Here is a 19,737-nt window from a genome sequence, read left to right on the forward strand (position 1 = left end):
ATTGGAAGCGTTGAAGGACTCACCGGAGTAGTTGATTGTCTGGGGACCGGAGAATCATCCTTTCTTTAATGAAACTGTTTGGCCAAGTGGAAGGCGGAAGCCAGCTTCTTCACACTGTCACAACGTGCAGCCCACTCAACCTCCTCTGCTGTAGGGGGCTCAAGCGCTGCACCCTTTCTCTCCAAAGGGGGTTAAATACGGGAACCCCATTGACCACTTTGCCTCTCTTTTCACGGTTAGGGGCTATTAGATAGTGTAGCCTGCTGAAGAACAGGATGACGCCAGCCACCAGTGCACAAGGCATGTGCAAGAAAGCGCGAGCGACTGGGCCGCACAGCCACGCACCCACCAAGTGACTGGTTTATCACAGACTTTTCCTTCCTGGATCACGCAGACATGCTGGTGGAGGAACAGCAAAAGTCTTCGGCCTTTTTTTTAAAGGCTGAAGACAGTTAGCCACCCCAACTGTCAATGACTCAAGCTCCGCCCAAAGTGACTTTCCAGTTTCCCAAAACTGAAGCCAAGTCCCCTACTACTACTACTACTACTGAGACGCCGAGATGAGCGGTCGCACCCTCTTTCGCTCCCGATCGGGAATCCAAACAACTGCTCGGATTATACCACACTTCCTCCTTTTTCTACTGTGGATTACGGATTTATATTTTAAACCTCCTCGGATACTCTACCCTCTTGAAAATGAGAGTCGAGAACGCGAAATGGACATACACAGTGACTTTTATCTCCACGACAATATATCGGCGAAGCACCTTGGCTTCGGAGCTAACGTGTTAGCATCGTGCTTGTCTGCACATCGAGGCAGAAGAAACATGCCCCTGACTGGAAGGATAGACAGAAAGTCAATAATACTACTATTACTTCTACTATCAGGAGACACTGAACTCAACCCTGGACCTGCAACAACACGGTTAATGTTGTCCCGACTGGCGAAGACTAGCAATGCTACTGCTAGCGTCGCCATCGAAGCTAACTCGGCTACCGGCTCGTCTCAGCTCAAGCTCACCTGTGCTCCTGCGGTCGGCGGCTCGGCGGAGGACTTCGCCCCGTTCATCGACACGGTCGGAGGCTCGGCGGCGGCGGTGGAGGACGACCCGGTCATCAGAGAAGGCAGCGACTCAGCGGCGGTGAACGACGCGGCGGCTGCGGTGGACGGCGACCCAGACATCGGTGATTGCGGGGAACTGCACGAGATGGCGGGGGTCCATGCGACCTCTCCCCGGTCCCGGACGGCCGAGGACGCGCCATACACAGGATTTAGAGGCGCCTTTACACAAACATTTTCGTTATTCTCTTTCTCTTTGTCTTCAAAAAAGCCCGCCAAAAGGAAACCCAACCCATCCCCCAGCAACCCTACCTGGCCTCCTCCTCCCTCTCCCTCCCCTCCCCCTTTCTCTCCCTCCCCCTTCACCTGGAGGACGATCAATATGCCTCTCTCTCCTCTCTCTCCTTGCTCTTCAACTGCAACAGCAATAATAACCAACAATTTTTCTGGTCAGTACCACAACACAGTGGACTCTGATGCTCTTTTTGGTTCCAGTGGACTACACATCATCCACCTTAATGTGAACAGCCTCTCTGGAGCCAAACTCGACCAAATCAGAGAAATGTTCCTCAACACGAAGGTAAAAATCTTGTGTTTCTCTGAAACCAAATTTGATCAAAGTATTTCTGACTCAGAGATAGAAATACAAAACTTTTCGGTTATCAGAAAGGATAGGAATAAACATGGTGGGGGCGTTTGTATGTATATTCACCAGGATATTAAATACATAACTCGCACTGATCTTAACCACAATAACCTGGAATCTGTGTGGGCGGAAATCAAATTTAAAAATGCTAAGCCGGTACTAATAGGGACTGTTTATAGACCCCCTAATCAGAGTGATTTCTATGGGGCTTTGGAAGAATGCTTGGCGGGGACAGACAACATGGAGAAAATTATAACTGGGGATCTGAACACAGATATTCAACGCAAAGATGCGCCTGTCTTCAGATCCTTCAGCAAGTTTTGTAATCTGCACGGTCTTTCCCAGCTAATAGCGCTACCCACAAGGGTGTGTGATTCCACCCAATCAACCATAGATCTCATTCTCACTTCAGACCTGCCTAAAATAAAAAATAGTGGGGTCATGATCTGTGGTCTTAGCGACCACTATCTAACCTTCTGCACCCGTAAAATAGCTAAACCTAAAGCCAATGGCCACATAACAGCCCAATCCAGATCCCTCAAAAAATACTCCAATGACAATTTCAATTTAAAATTAGATGAGTGGGACTGGTCCCCTGTGCTCGCGAGCAACCTGGTCGATGTCGCTTGGGATCGCTTCAAAACGGCGTTCCTAAAGATACTAAATGACATGGCTCCCGTGAAAACAGTCAGGATCAAAGCCCGCTCGGAACCATGGATGAATCCGGACCTATTAGCTGCCATAAAAGACAGAGACAGGAAATACTCTGAATACCAAAAATGTAAAACAGAAGTAGATAAACAACCCAATAATATCAACCTCAAATTACTCCTTTCAACTCTCAAAAAGCAATGCAATAAATTAAGAAATAAGTCAACCAACCTGACTAAATCCTTAAAAAAAAATTACATTAACGACAAAATAGAGGAAAACACGAATAAGCCACGTGAGCTCTGGAAAATTCTCAACAACCAGCTTCCTGGTTGCAGCCAGAAACTTAAAACCAGACTCACCAACATCAGCATCAAGGAGGGTGACTCCCTCATTACAGACAAAATGGAGGTAGCTAGCAGACTTAACGCCTTTTTCACCAGCATAGCTGCAACTCTTGTCAACAAGCTGTCCCACCACTCTGGTCGCTTTGGTGTAGAACACATTAAAGCCTTCTACAGAAAGCTAGGAGTATCCAACAATGATTTCAAATTAGAAATGGTCACAGCTGATGAGGTGTTTAAAAAATTGAGCGCGCTCCACCCTAACAAGGCCACCGGCCTTGATAATATTCCCTCCAGATTCCTCAGGGACTCTGCCTCCATCATTGCCCCGATCATCACGCACATAATAAACCTATCAATTACACAAGGCCAAGTACCAAAAGATTTTAAGATAGCAAGAGTAACTCCCCTCTTTAAAAAAGGAAGGAAATTGGAACCTGGCAACTACCGACCTGTTTCTATTCTCAGCTCCATTTCGAAAGTAATGGAGAAAATAGTTTATGAACAGGTCGATAGTTACCTTGCCACTAATAAACTCATGTACAAATTCCAATCCGGCTTCAGAACTAACCACTCCACTGACACATGCCTTCTCTATCTGACCGACCACATCAAACATGAGGTGGACGCGGGCAAATACTGCGGCATGGTCATGCTGGACCTTCAGAAGGCCTTTGACACCGTTAACCACGCTATACTGTTGGATAAGCTCAGAGCAATCGGATTTAACAAAACCTCTTGGAGCTGGATGCAGTCTTACTTGGAGGGGAGGGAGCAGGTGGTAGAGGTGAACGGCACCGTGTCCCCCCCCCTCTCGGTGAGCTGTGGAGTCCCCCAAGGCAGTATATTGGGACCTTTACTGTTCCTAATATACATAAACGACATGTCATCGGCATGTGACTGTGAATTGTTTTTGTTTGCGGATGACTCTGCCCTGCTGGTATCCGGCAAGGACAAGTCACAGGTGGAGAAAATCCTCAGTGCTGAGCTCTGTAGAACTTGCACCTGGCTCGCTGACAACAAGCTATCCATCCACTTGGGTAAAACAGAATCCATCCTGTTTGGGTCCCACATCAAACTTAAGAGAGTCAATCACTTCACCATAAAAGTAGGTGACAGTGTCATCACCAGGAAAGATGAGGTCACCTACCTAGGTTCCATTCTAGAGGCTAACCTTTCCTGTGATAAAATGGCAACCAAGGTAATCAAAAAGGTTAACCAACGAACGAGATTTCTCTACAGAATTTCCTCTCTGGTCAACAAAAGCACCTTGAGGATTCTGGCGGGAACTCTCGTTCAACCCTTTTTCGATTACGCATGCACCTCCTGGTACCCTAGCACCTCCAAAACCCTCAAATCTAAACTCCAAACATCTCAGAACAAGCTAGTCAGGTTACTTCTAGACCTCCACCCCAGATCTCACCTCACTCCTACCCACTTCTCTAAAGTGGGCTGGCTCAAGGTGGAGGACAGAGTTAAACAACTTGCACTGAGCCTAGTCTATAAAATCCGCTACACCTCCCTGATACCGAAGTACATGTCAAACTACTTCCTTAACGTAAATGACCGCCATAACCACAACACCAGGGGGTGCTCCACTAACCACGTTAAACCCAGATTCCGAACTAACAAAGGTCTTAACTCATTCTCTTTCTATGCCACATCAATGTGGAATGCGCTCCCAACAGGTATAAAAGAAAGGGCATCTCTATCCTCCTTCAAAACCGCTATAAAAGTTCACCTCCAGGCAGCTACAACCCTAAACTAACACCCTCCCCGGATTGCTAATAATCAAATGTAAACAATCAAATGCAGATTATTTTTCTTATGCCTTCTGATCTCTCTCTCTCTCTCTCTCTCTCTCTCTCTCTCTCTCTCTCTCTCTCTCTCTCTCTATGTCCACTACTTGATGTCCATATCCCCACCCCCCCCACCCCCCCTCCACACTCCTGATTGTAAATAATGTAAATAATTCAATGTGATTATGTGTGATGACTGTATTATGATGATAGTATATATGATAGTATATATCTGTATCATGAATCAATTTAAGTGGACCCCGACTTAAACAAGTTGAAAAACTTATTCGGGTGTTACCATTTAGTGGTCAATTGTACGGAATATGTACTTCACTGTGCAACCTACTAATAAAAGTCTCAATCAATCAATCAAAAATCCTCCGACCCGTGACTGGTTCTCCCACAGTGGTTCATAGCATCTGGGGGGAGGGGGGGGGGCTAGTGCTGGTAGATGTGCAACTGGGGAGCCACAGCTGCGTCCAGCCAAGCAGCCACTTCCTGCACGGCCTTCGCCACCGGCCCTGCTCACAGCCACACTGCTACCTCCTACATGGGCTCCGCTGCCTGTCCTACGTCCAGCAAGGCTGCCACCTCTTGCATGGCCGCATTCACCTGTCTTACATCCAGCTGGACCTCCAACCCAGCCGCCTGCTGCTGCAGCTCTGCAAACGCCACAAGCCCAGCCACCTGCTGCTCCAGCTCTGCAACCTTCGCCATCTGCGTCTCCAGCGAGCTTGCAATCTCCGCCATCTGCATCTCCTGCGGGCCTGCAGATGCTGCCCACCGCGTCTCAAGCGGGCCTGCAGACGCCGCCGTCCGCATCTTCAGCGGGCCTTCCCACGACCCTGCCATCCTCATCTTCAGCGGGCTTTCCCACAGCGCTGCCACCTTCGTCTCCAGGGGGTCTTCCCATGGCGCCGCCATCTTTGTTTCCAGCGGATATTCCCACGGCGCCGCCATCCTCGTCTTCAGCGGGCTTTCCCACGGCGCTGCCACCTCTGTCTCCAGCTGGTCTTCCCACAACGCCGCCATCCTGGTCTCCAGCGGGTCTTCCCACGACACAGCCGTCCTCGCCTCCAGCGGGTCTTCCCATGTAGCTGCCATCCTCGTACTTAGCTCTGAGCCTGCCAGATCTCCTACCCAGCAACCTGCCCAACCTTCTGCTCGCCTTTTGTGGAAGCGCTCATCTGGCAATCGTCCCCCTCGTTTGCTGTGGAGGCGCCCTCCTCCTCCTCATCGGCCAAGAGTGTGGCCGTTCCATAGACAATTTCTGCGTCATTAGCAGCAACGCCCAGGACCCGGATGTGGACCTTCTATGCGGCTAAGACACCGTCCTTGCTCAGGTCAGCCTCCTCAGCGACCACCATTGTGGCCTATCATAGATGTCCTCCGCGCTATTGGCAGCAATGCCCAGGACCCTGAAATGGACTGTTAAAGCTACTGGTGCACCGTTGCTACTTGCGTCCAGCTCCTTGGACGGACATGGCCATTTCGTGGGCACCCTCCTCGCCAGCCGCAGCGGCTGACTACTCGTCGCTGCCATCTGACTCTTCCCTGCTGGTTGCGAGGACATGGCAAGGTGACCCACCGACGAATCCTACCTCCGCCCTCCCGTGACTTCGGACTTTTTCGTTTTTGTGTTTTCTAGAACGTCTGGTATCCCTTTTGTTGGGGGTCCATTCTGTCACGGCTTATCACACCAGGCCGTGCCTTATTTTGAGTTTGTTGGCATTTTCCTGTGTTTGATGATCTAGTTCCGGTCTAGCGCTCTTATTTTGGTTTCTCTTCCTGTTTTAGTTCGTCCTTCCTGAAGCGACTCGTGCCTCAGAGCGCTGTTAAGTCCACCTGAGGTGAGTTAGTAATCAACAGGCTATTTAAGCCAGCCTGGCGTTTTAGTCAGCGTTCGAGAATTGACTGCTGTGGCACACCTCACCGTAAGTATAGCCTTGTTTTGAGTTTCCGTATCGTCTTTTTGTGTGCTCTTAACCGCACTAGTGTTCTGTTTTATGTGCACACCCCTGCAAAGAGTGTTTGTGTAGAGTTTGACTACTGGTGTAATTAATATTCCTTTTACCCGCAAGCTCCATTTGTGCATTTCATTTGCATCACGACAACTACCACTAACATGCGGCCCCGCAAGCGTAAACCCTGTGTCCTCATTCATAATGGTAGCTGCACACAAAAAATTGTGTCTGCAGGCAAGCGCAACTTTCACCGCAAACGTTAAACAGTAAACAGTGTTTGGAAAAAAAATTATGTGCAAAAAGTTTACATAGTTTTATGCACTCTTTCAACCATGCATAGAGCTCCAGTTTTTCAGACACACCCGGTGGTGTTTATTTGTTAGAACCTAAATAACAAATATATCTTTTAGTTTTATGGTACATGCAGTTATAGTGTAGTGGGTTGTGGAGAGGCGGAGCCGGCGAGCGAGCAGCAAGGCAGGGCACGCCAGAGCCCGGCCCAAGATGGCGACGAGGAGATGGGGACGGTGAGCGATCGGCGAGGTGGGGCGCGCCGGGAGCGACGCCGCAATCGTGCCCAGGTGCACGGATCGCGCACCTGGGCACGATCATCCAATCCTCTCACACTGTTTAAAAAGGCGACAGCTGTGAACGTCGGGGGGAGAGACGGTAGGAGACGAAGCCAACGTGAAGCTGACGCGACGCGAGAGAGGAGGAGAGCCCGAGACAGACGACAAGCGAGCAAGGAAGAGGAGCTGAAAAGCGACCTGGACTGGAGGTTTTATTTGCAAAAATAAACAAAAGTCAAACTGGCTCAAAGATGTCTCCATTTGAGGGTCCAGGGAACCCATAAGACGGCACGAGTCCGTCACATTGGTCTTTGACATATTATTTTGCTTATTTTTAATTGGCATAGCACTCTATACATAGGTCGGAAGGTGCCTCTTTTACTTTGTGTATGGCCACCAGCCTGCAGATAAAGCATTACACACAAAAGTTTAGCAATGTTTTAAAATGGCATCCAATTTTATACATGAGGCACCAGGTCTGCCAAAGAAAAAGAAGACATAGCAGGTCAGTGTCGCCATCTTAGCGCCTTTGTAGCACTGTTTAATCAGACCCTTCTAATCACTTAAAAAAAAAAAAAAAAAGTGACCAGCGACTTTTCATTGTGTCCTTTGTAGACTTTGACATGACATCCTATATTGCTCTATTCAATGACGTCTTATTCTGAGCCCCTCCCCATCAATAAACCATCACAGGTGGCTACGTCTTGTTTGCCTCTTGTTTGCATTATATCTTCATCATTGAACTCCTCAGCCTAAAATACACCCGTACTGGGGTCAACAAAGTTCTGTTTATTTTAATATATTAATAATAATGGATAGCAGAGGTCACTTGTGCAATTCTTCACAAGCAAATCTGAAGTCTCAACATACTTAAAGGGCCTTTTGCTAGTCAAATCAAGATGCTCACAATGGCATATTTACAAGAAAAAAAACATTGTAAGTTCTAGAGAATATAGATTTTTGGATAATATTCATAATGATAAAAAGGGAACCACTCCTATTTCATGTTTGGACTCCTACACATGATTACATGCAAACAAATATTTATAAATCTGTGTAGAGCAGGGGTGTCAAACTCATTTTAGCTCGGGGACCACATGGAGGAAAATCTGTGCACTCATGGGCCGGACTATTAAAATCATGGCATTAAAAAATAAATACAACTTCAGATTGTTTTCTTGGTCTTACTTTGGCCAAAATTAGAACAAACACATTCTGGAAATATTACAATAAAAATATACAAAAAAAATACCGGCAGCGGTAAAGTTTATATCCATGAAGGAAAGAAGAAAGTGAATGAATGTTTATAACTGAAAACATTTACATAAAAATGTGTTTTCTTTTGTATTATTTTTTAAAATAAATTAAGTAACGTTTATGACAACCTTTTTCCAAAACACAATATAGAATGTGAGATATAACAGGATAATGCATACATTTATAATTTGTTTTCAAAACGGTTACAAAAAGTGGGACCCCAAAAATTTACTGTGGCACCCCAATTTTATGACTTGATGGGGTCCCTGTGACCCCATTATGAAAATTCCTAGCACCAACACTGATGGAGTATTGGTGAGTGCAAAACAGCAGCAGGCGGCTGTGGCCTGCGGGCCGGTTCTAGTACGAATCAAATATCATCCCGGGGGCCATAGATAATTCGGGCCTTGACTTTTTGACACCCCTGGTGTAGAGCTTCATAAATTCTGAATATGTTCTGTATCCCACAGAAACGTTCTTTGTAATTAACTCAACCCCTTGGCCTTTCTTAATGTACACCTCCCACCAAGCCTACTGTGCTGTGATTGGTCATACTCCTGAGGACGACCGAATGGCTGGCCAGTGCTGCCAAGCCCCACCTCCTCATTTTGTTGGTGCAAGAGTTAAGTTAATCTACTTCTGCCTGGTGCTTGCCTCATTAGGAAAGCTAAACAAAATTAACTTTCACTCACACCCGAACAAACATTATTGCATCCGTTGCTCAGCATGCTAAAGCTTGGTAATCATTGCCGACACACAGGCCTGGCCCTAACCAATCTGGCGCCCTAGGCAAGATTTTAGGTGCCCCCCACCCCCCCACATCGGCAGTGAAGTGTATACAGGTATATTCACAAGAAACCGAATAGCTTTGTCTTTGACCTTTTTTTTTTACTTAAAGAAAGCAAATTAACATATTATATGAGAATGTTATGTTATGATTATCTTTAACCAAATCACAGCAGTGCTCAAATTAATTATGTAACAAATAATATTTCTATTAAATAATCTTTACTTTGCATTTTAATTAACGTGGGATTATTTTTTGTATTTAGAAATAATAGTACCAACTTTTTTTTTTTCTCTCCAACATTTGTGGCACTGGCGTGGCGCCCCGTGATGGACGGCGCCCTTAGCATTTGCCTATACGGCCTATGCCACGAGCCGGCCCTGCCGACACACAACATTCAAAGCTGAGCTTTGTATAAACTACAACTTTTACATTGGCATACCCATATAAGTAAGTTGATATAAGTCAACATAAGTAAGTATTCTGTTTCAGTTTATTTCGAACATGCATACAATACAATTACAATGTAATGCATCACATATTAGAAAGAAGAGATTCTCTTCGTGTCCCTGCAACCTCTAAGTTTATTGTAGCTCATAAATCATGCATCTCACCTAGACAGAAGAAGTCTGAAGAGGTATTCCAACAAGTTGATACACTTTGACAGCCATTTAGGGCTTGGAAAGTGCAAAAATGACACGAAAAGATGTTTGGTTCCACCCCCCTTTTGCATCCTATTAATACCACTGTGGCCTTTAGTGTCAAATGTAAAATAAAAGGTTTTATATCTATAATATGTAGAGGGTGGTGTTGCTGAAGTGAGTTAACATTCCTATTTCCAGAAATTTGCCATGTTGAATTGCTGCATCTATGTCGGAAAGGAATGGATGGACCAAGTCCAGAAATGACAGAAGGCAAATGTTCAATTAAATAAAGGGGCTTTAGACCCACAAAAACACAGTTGAGGGCAGGAATTAAAAGATGTTGGAGTCTTACTGCAGTTAATAGTACAATTCAGCCTCATTCCACAAACAGGCAGAGGCAACAACTGCACGTAACCTTCAACCACAACACTCCTGTTTGGTTTTCTTGCTTTTCACCTTGACAATCGATTCGCCTCGGCTATCTGGCAAGTGGTGGGGGGCGCTGAAGGAAGAGAGGGGTGCTTGAATGACAGGTGTGGGACTGCGGTTGAGTGATGGCCCACTGTTGCTAGCTTAATGAACACAAACTGCAACCATGCTCAAATCTTTCCCTTCATTTGCCAAAACAATATAAATGGTTGCTTTTGCTTGTTTGTAATCCGGCTTCCTCCCACCTCCAAAGACATGCACCTGGGGACAGGTTGACTGGCAACACTAAATTGGCCCTAGTGTGTGAATGTGAGTGTGAATGTTGTCTGTCTGTGTTGGCCCTGGGTTGAGGCGGAATCTTGTCCAGGGTGTACCCCGCCTTCCGCTTGAGTGCAGCTGGGATAGGCTCCAGCACCCCCGCGACCCTGAAATGGACAAGCGGTAGAAAATGGATGGATGGATAGATAGACTATTTTCAGTTGCAATGTTAGTTAATAATAGAGATGTCCGATAATATTGGAATGCTTTAAAATGTAATATCAGAAATTATCGGTATCGGTTTCAAAATGATCGGTATCTGTTTCAAAAAGTAAAATGTATGACATTTTAAAACGCCGCTGCGTACATGGATGTAGGGAGAAGTACAGAGCGCCAATAAACCTTAAAGGCACTGCCTTTGCATGCAGGCCCAGTCACATGATATCTACGGCATTTCACAATGCAAGGCATTGTGAAACAGCCATACATGTCACACTGAAGGAGGCTGTATACACAACTTTAACACTGTTACAAATATGCGCCACACTGTGAACCCACACCAAAAAAAGAATGACAAACACATTTCGGGAGAACATCCGCACCGTAACACAACATAAACACAACAGAACAAATACCCAAAACCCCTTGCAGCACTAACTCTTCCGGGATGCTACAATATACACCCCCCGCTTCCCCCCACCCCCCCACCCACCTCAACCCCCCCCCCCCCCCCCCAACCCCGCCCACCTCAACCTCCTCAAGCATGTCCCAAATGCTTCTTGGTCGGGGTTGGGGGGGCGTGGTTATTTACAGCTAGAATTTACTAACTCGAGTATTTCATATATATTTTATATATATATATATATATATATATATATATATATATATATATATATATATATATATATATATATATATATATATATATATATATATATATGAAATACTTGACTTTCAGTGAATTCTAGCTATATATATATATATATATAGCTAGAATTCACTGAAGTATGAAATACTTGACTTTCAGTGAATTCTAGCTATATATATATATATATATATATATATATATATATATATATATATATATATATATATATATATATTATTTACAGCTAGAATTTACCAACTCGAGTATTTCATATATATTTTATATATATATATATATATATATATATGTATGAAATACTTGACTTTCAGTGAATTCTAGCTATATATATATATATATATATATATATATATATATATATATATATATATATATATATATATATATATATATATAGCTAGAATTCACTGAAAGTCAAGTATTTCATACATATATATATATATATATATATATATATATATATATATATATATATATATATATATATATATATATATATATATATATATATAAAATATATATGAAATACTCGAGTTGGTAAATTCTAGCTGTAAATAACCACGCCCCCCAGCTCCTCCCGGGGGATCCCGAGGCGTTCCCAGGCCAGCCGGGAGACATAGTCTTCCCAAGGTGTCCTGGGTCTTCCCCGTGGCCTCCTACCGGTCGGACGTGCCCTAAACACCTCCCTAGGGAGGCGTTCGGGTGGCATCCTGACCAGATGCCCGAACCACCTCATCTGGCTCCTCTCGATGTGGAGGAGCAGCGGCTTTACTTTGAGCTCCCCCCGGATGGCAGAGCTTCTCACCCTATCTCCAAGGGAGAGCCCCGCCACCCGGCGGAGGAAACTCATTTCGGCCGCTTGTACCCGTGATCTTGTCCTTTCGGTCATAACCCAAAGCTCATGACCTTTGGTGAGGATGGGAACGTAGATCGACCGGTAAATTGAGAGCTTTGCCTTCCGGCTCAGCTCCTTCTTCACCACAACGGATCGATACAGCGTCCGCATTACTGAAGACGCCGCACCGATCCGCCTGTCGATCTCACGATCCACTCTTCCCTCACTCGTGAACAAGACTCGAGTTGGTAAATTCTAGCTGTAAATAACCACGCCCCCCCCAACCCCGACCAAGCCCCCCCCACCCCCTACCCCCCACCTCCTGATATCGGAGGTCTCAAGGTTGGCAAGTATGGGATAAACGAATGAATGATATCATCGTGACAGGGCACCGAATTAAACCAAGATCCTATGCGAAAGCTGTGAATAATGAAGGTGAACCAGATTAAATGGATATGGTCTCAGCAGAGCAGCAAGTGGTCAACTTTCTGCAATCAAAAGAAATTGAAATTGACATTAATACCATCGAAACATGCATCCCACTGAACGGAAGAAACAACAACGCCACTCCAGTCGTCCTTGTGAAACTCGTGAACAGAAAATCTAAACTGGCATTGCTGAGACAGGGAAAGAAGCTGAAGGGAACAAATGTGTACATGAATGAGCATCTCACAAAACGTAATGCTGGAATCGCCAAGAAAGCACACGACTTGAGAAGGCAGGAAAAAATCCAGGGAACTTGGAGCGCCAACTGTAAAATCTACATCAAGCTGAATGGAAGTCCAGAAGCAAGAGTACTTGTTGTCCATGACATCAAGGACCTGGACAATTTTTAAAGTTTACACAGCTACCACAACAACGATGATAATGGACTCTGACAGAAAACAAGCACCTAAATTCAGCATCGACACTACTATGTTCCAAGGCACGACTAAACAAGAGGACCTAGATTCAGGATTGCATCCACCTACACTTATAGAGATTATTGAAACAACATCAAAGATTGTTGAACAAGAAAATATGGAACTAAAAAATTTCTGCATCAAAGATCACAAAAACCAGGATTTGGAAAATGATATAGATCCAGATACGAATTTTTTCTCCCACATCAGTAATAATTGTTTTTATTATACAGATGAACAATATAATAGCAACATTGAATGTGATAACAAATTGTCAATTATTCATTTTAATAGTAGAAGCTTGTATGCAAATTACAACAACATTAAGAACTTTTTGGAACACATCAACGAACCCTTCAAAGTGATTGCTATCACAGAAACATGGATTGATGATAAAAAAAGGAATAGATTTTGATCTGGAGGGATATGAACTAAACTACATCAACAGAACCAACAAAAATGGAAGAGGAGTAGCTGTGTACGTGATGAAGAACCTGAACTACAAAGTGGTAAAAAACATGTAATTTTCTTTAGATAATATCTTGGAATGTATAACCATTGAAATATGTCAGGAAAAAAGCAAAAACATATTCATCAGTTGTATATATAGATCACCTAAGTCAAGTTTAGAAACATTTGAAGAATGGATCAAGGCAACTTACATGGACAATGGTCAACGAATAATGTTCTTATGTGGTGACTTTAATATTGACTTATTGAACCCCAACAAGCAAAAGTCTATTGATGTCTTCATTGATACAATGTACAGCATCAGTCTATATCCTAAAATCACAAAGCCAAGCAGAATCACAGGACACTGTGCCACGCTTATTGATAATATTTTTACCAATGATTTTGATAATAACACTACAAGTGGTCTACTTATAACCGACGTTAGTGATCATCTGCCAGTTTTTACAATATATGATGGAAACTACAAGAAGAACATGGAAGACAAAAGGACATTTCCAAGACTATGCACAGAGAAGAGGATGACTGCCTTCAAAATTGAGCTACAAAAGCAAGATTGGGACAATGTGTACAATGAAAAAGAGGTTGATGAAGCATATGAACATTTCTTAAACAAGTTCATAATACTTTATGACAAACATTGTCCATGGATACAACTCAGTAACAAGCAGAGAGAGAATAATCAACCATGGATGACAAAAGGATTAAAAAATAATTTTAAAAAGAAGAATACACTATATAGAAAATGTATAGCACAAAGAACTATAGAGGCAGAAATTAAGTACAAAAAGTATAAAAACAAGTTAACAGACATACTACGATCATGTATAAAAGAATATTACAGTGAATTATTGGACAGGAACAAAAATAATATGAGAGCAACATGGGGCATCCTCAATAGCATTATTAAAAATGGAACTAAGAGGGACTACCCTCAATACTTCTTGGATGAAAATTAAAAAAATGACAACATAAAGGAAGTAGTTGAAAGCTTCAATAATTATTTTGTAAATATTGGGTCAAAATTGGAAGAAAGGATTCCAGACCCAGTTCCAATTGAGGACTATAATGATACCATAGAGCGAAATCCCACCTCCATGTTCCTCAGTAATGTGACACAGGAGGAAATAGTTACAATCGTGAAAAAATGTAAATCTAAGACTTCAACTGATTGTAACGGAATTGATATGGAAACGATAAAAAAGGTTATTGAAGAGATCTCAGGACCATTAATGTATATTAGTAACCTATCATTTCAAACAGGTACATTTCCAAACAAAATGAAGATAGCTAAAGTTGCACCAATTTATAAGACTGGAGACAAACATCAATTTACAAATTATAGACCTGTTTCTCTACTTCCACAATTTTCTAAAATCATTGAAAAACTGTTCAATAACAGATTAGAAAGTTTCATAAATAAAAATAGAATACTCGAAGAGAACCAATATGGATACAGAGATAATGTTTCAACTTCAATGGCTTTAATTGAAATTACAGAAAACATTACCAATGCAATAGATAGTAAAAAATGTGCGGCAGCGGTTTTTATGGATCTAACTAAAGCATTTGACACAATTAATCACAATATTTTAATCAAAAAACTAGAACGATATGGCATCAGAGGGTTAGTCTTAAACTGGATAAGAAGTTATCTAACGAACAGGAAACAATATGTGAAGCTAGGCGAACACACGTCTACAACGCTAAATATATCCTGTGGTGTACCTCAGGGATCAATACTAGGACCTACATTATTCAATCTCTATATAAATGACATTTGTAAAGTTACAAAAGATTTAAAGTTAGTATTATTTGCGGATGATACAACAGCGTTTTGTTCAGGAGAGAACACACAGGAGATAATACAAATAATAACAGAAGAAATTAACAAATTAAAAAGATGGTTTGACAAAAACAGACTATCGTTGAATCTCAGTAAAACTAAAATAATGCTATTTGGTAACAGTAGAAAAGAAAGTCAAACACAAATACAAATAGACGGAATAGAAATTGAAAGAGTAAACGAAACCAAATTTCTAGGTATAATGATTGATGATAAATTGAACTGGAAATCTCACGTAAAAAATATACAACATAAAGTTGCAAGAAATACGTCAATAATGAATAAAGCAAAACATGTTCTAGACCAAAAATCCCTTCATATTCTCTACTGCTCACTAGTGTTACCATATCTGAGCTACTGTGTAGAAATATGGGGAAATAATTACAAAAGTACACTTCATTCATTAACGGTGTTACAAAAAAGATCAGTTAGAATAATACATAATGTTGGATATAGAGAACATACAAACCCTTTATTTATTGAATCAAAAATACTGAAATTCCACGACATAGTGAATTTGCAAACAGCTAACATTATGCACAAAGCAAACTATAAGCTGCTACCCAAGAATATACAACAATTCTTCTCAAAAAAAGAAGAGAAATATAATCTTAGAGAAAAACGTAATTTAAAACATTTGTTTGCACGTACAACTCTTAAGACCTTCAGTACATCAGTATGTGGAATTAAATCATGGAATGAATTAAGCAAAGCAATCAAACAATGTACTAATATGATACACTTCAAGAAACTCTTCAAACTTAAAGTGTTTACAAAGTACAAAGAAGAAGAACCATGACAAACATTCTCAATTTATTTCATCCATCCATTCATTCATTCTTAAAGTAATCTTACTTATCTCATCATATGAAATATGACTTACTTCACCAATTATTATTATTAAATTCTTACTATTATTTATTTATTTATTTTTATTGTGATTACTTATGGAGTTTATTGTGAAAAAATTGTGAACAGGAAGTGAACAAAAAGTTTTGCAACTGTTATGTAAAGAAAAGAGGTAGGATTAAATAAGCTCTGCTTCTTCCTACTCCTTTTCGAACATGTTGAAAAGAGAAACTGGAAATTGTGATGTATCATGTTGTAAGCTTGCATGTTCGAAATAAACTCAAACTCAACTCAACTCAACTCAACTCAACCACCGCCAGACGATGGACCCCATGCTGTTTTTCTTGGGAATTAATTCTTCCTCCATTTGTTACCAGATTCGCACCTTCTCTCTCTCGTATTACCACTCGCAACACACCGTTAGCATCACAGCTAATGTTACCCATGTAGCTACCTCTCTGCTCGGGGAGGGCGTGTGATGTTGCACGCGTGACGTACGTAAGAAGGTGTGCTTGTTTTTTATGTCTTTTTATGTGACGTACGTAAGAAGGTGCGCTTGTTTTTTATGTCTCTGTGAGAAGGAAAGACAAGAAAGAGTGGGAAACGCATGCAGTGTAATGCTCGCAACTAAAATAAACTGTGTGACAACATATACTCGAATATCACGATATAGTCATTTCTATATCGCACAGAGACAAACCCGCTAATCATGATAACCACAAGTGTCATTTCAACACACTAAAACATTAATAGCAAACAGCAGTGGAATGTTGTAGTTATCAGAGACATAACTTGAAAGCTACTAGCTCTTCCATGTAGCATTTGCCTTTTCCACTGTATTTACATTCCCACATGGATAAACAAGCTGAAATGACCACAATCGCCCCTTAGTGTACGAGAGATACTATGCGTATCGCCAACAGTCGAATTAAATACCTTTTTTTTTTAAAAAGCCAGGGTTATTTAGTGAGTCTTCCATCAGTTATGGTGAATCAGTTCATTGCGTCATTACCCATACCACAGGTCATGTTTTGTCTTGTTTTCGTTGTACTTCTTGCCTATGTTTGACATGTATGCCCTTCTTTCCTCCTTTTTGTGTATGTTCCCATTGCTAGGAGCACTGAGCTACACACCAGACTCGAGTTTATTGGTTAGTGTCCCCACCTGCTGCCAACACTAGTCATGCACCCTTATACACCCTCACTGTTCACGCAGCGCGGGTTCATTGTTCGCTCCATGTGACTGTTATGTTGATGCTGAACTTTACACTACTACCTACTTTTCACATTTATGCTATGCTAAAGTTTTGCCAAGCGTTTCCAAGCGACACTGCACTTTTTGTATTTTGTCTTCTATAGCACTGATTTTACCTGCAAGCTGCATGCTGTCCTCCGCATCTTGAAATAACAAACACTTCATGATGCCAGAACGCAACATTTATTTAAACCGATCATAATCTGGATTAGGGGCAGCACGGTGGAAGAGGGGTTAGTGCGTCTGCCTCACAATACGAAGGTCCTGGGTTCAATCCTGCGCTCGGGACCTCTCTGTGTGGAGTTTGCATGTTCTTCCCGTGACTGCGTGGGTTCCCTCCGGGTACTCCGGCTTCCTCCCACCTCCAAAAACATGCACCTGGGGATAAATTGATTGGCAACACTAAATTGGCCCTAGTGTGTGAATGTGAGTGTGAATGTTGTCTGTCTATCTGTGTTGACCCTGCGAATACTGGACTTGTCCAGGGTGTACCCTGCCTTTTGCCCGATTGTAGCTGAGATAGGCTCCAGCGCCCCCCGTGACCCCGAAAGGGACAAGATTAGAATGTGACTGTGTACGGGACGGCGTGGCGAAGTTGGGAGAGTGGCCGTGCCAGCAATCTGAGGGTTACTGGTTCAATCTCCACCTTCTACCATCCTAGTCACGTTCGTTGTGTCCTTGAGCAAGACACTTCACCCTTGCTCCTGATGGGCCTGGTTAGCGCCGTGCATGGCAGCTCCCGCCATCAGTGTGTGAATGTGTGTGTGAATGGGTGAATGTGGAAAATAGTGTCAAAGCGCTTTGAGTTCCTTAAAAAGGTAGAAAAGCGCTATACAAGTACGATCCATTTACCATTTATATCAGACCTGGGTAAATTAGGGCCCAGACGGCCACATGCCTGTTAAGATTTTCAAGATCTTTAAGATGGAAACTGTAGATGCCATTATGATGTGCAGTGATGTTTTCAAATTACCGTAAATCTTGAACTATACAAAGTATTTCAATGGTTGGAATCTGCACTTTTGCATGATATACTAGTTACTATGGTAATCTAAATCACAGCAGTTCAGACAAGGCACCAAGCAGTGTGGGTGGGGAGCGTTTCCAGAGCGGCCAGCCTGAAATGCGGGTGTCAGGGACATGGAAGGAGAATTTTACAACAAAGTTCTAAAGCTTAGTTATATATCAGATGTATCAGATAGTAGTTTTTTTGTTACCCTTTGTGTTCATATTTTGCTGTGTTTGTTGCATTTTTGTTGTGTTTCGCTTGATTGTAAAATATGTTGATCGAGAGGGGGTGTGACGTTCATATGTTGTCAATATTCAGTGTTTTATCGTTCATCGTCTGTCGTAACGTGTTTAGCATTAATCAGACATTATTGTGAGGTTTTGTATTAGCAGTGTTTCCCACACATTCATTTATTTGTGGCGGCCCGCCACGAAAGAATTACGTCCGCCACAAATAAAAAATAATAAAAAAATAAAAATGTTTTTTTTTTTTGTCCTGTCCAGCTTCTCAGGCAAATCATATAGTTGATGTAGATGCCCATATAGGCTGTTCAGATTTACTTTACAAAAGAGAAGTGTAGGACATTTCTCTTGTTGCCTTATTTGTATTTGACCACTACTGTTTTCTGTTTATTTGTTACTGACTGTGGCAGGACACCTCTGCCTCTGTTTCACTTTATGTTGCTGGTAAATAATATGGTTGTAGTAGTAGGCTAAAGTTAAATTATTTAGTATGCACTAATTAAAGGGGCAGAGCTTTAAGAGACATTTTAGCTTTTATAAGATATATATTTTTGTAAGAACCATAATTAATAAATATATTTCAGTGAATAACTTATTGTTCAAATCTGTATATAAATATGTACATAAAGTGTTGTAATTATATTGTAAAATGGATGGATGGATGGATGGACGTTTAAAACAAAACTGTTATTATTAATTAGTAAGTATACATTTTTTGAGCCTTTTTAGAGAGAATCATATCATTGTAGTAAATTATGCAAATTACTCGATGATGTCATGGTGACCACGCCCATAGCCACACCCCCACCACCACAGGTATCTTGGCAGTTTATGGGAAACACTGATTACTGTTCCTAAAAATAGATATACCGGCCCTCAGACACATTTTTTTCTCTAAATTTGGCGCCCGAGTCAAAATAATTGCCCAGGCCTGGTGTACATAGACCCTGAAAATATTATATTATTTTGACATGCATTTTGAAGCATCACACCTTAAACCCTCCATGTTGTGATATCTTGTCTTCGTGTTACGTC

At 42.1% G+C, this 19,737-nt stretch overlaps 1 protein-coding gene across 1 annotated transcript in view; it reads left to right on the top strand.

Annotated features, from left to right (window-relative positions):
• The first annotated feature begins 703 nt into the window (after positions 1 to 703).
• The window catches only part of LOC133654087 (uncharacterized), a 335,520-nt gene continuing 316,486 nt past the window's right edge, over positions 704 to 19,737 (top strand). The window contains exon 1 of the mRNA XM_062054092.1: positions 704 to 1,640. Coding sequence (XP_061910076.1) covers positions 717 to 1,640 — 924 coding nt within the window. The 5' untranslated portion in view covers positions 704 to 716. The remainder of the gene's footprint in view (positions 1,641 to 19,737) is intronic.

Source organism: Entelurus aequoreus, linkage group LG07, assembly GCF_033978785.1.
Source record: "Entelurus aequoreus isolate RoL-2023_Sb linkage group LG07, RoL_Eaeq_v1.1, whole genome shotgun sequence".
Lineage (NCBI taxonomy): Eukaryota > Metazoa > Chordata > Actinopteri > Syngnathiformes > Syngnathidae > Entelurus > Entelurus aequoreus.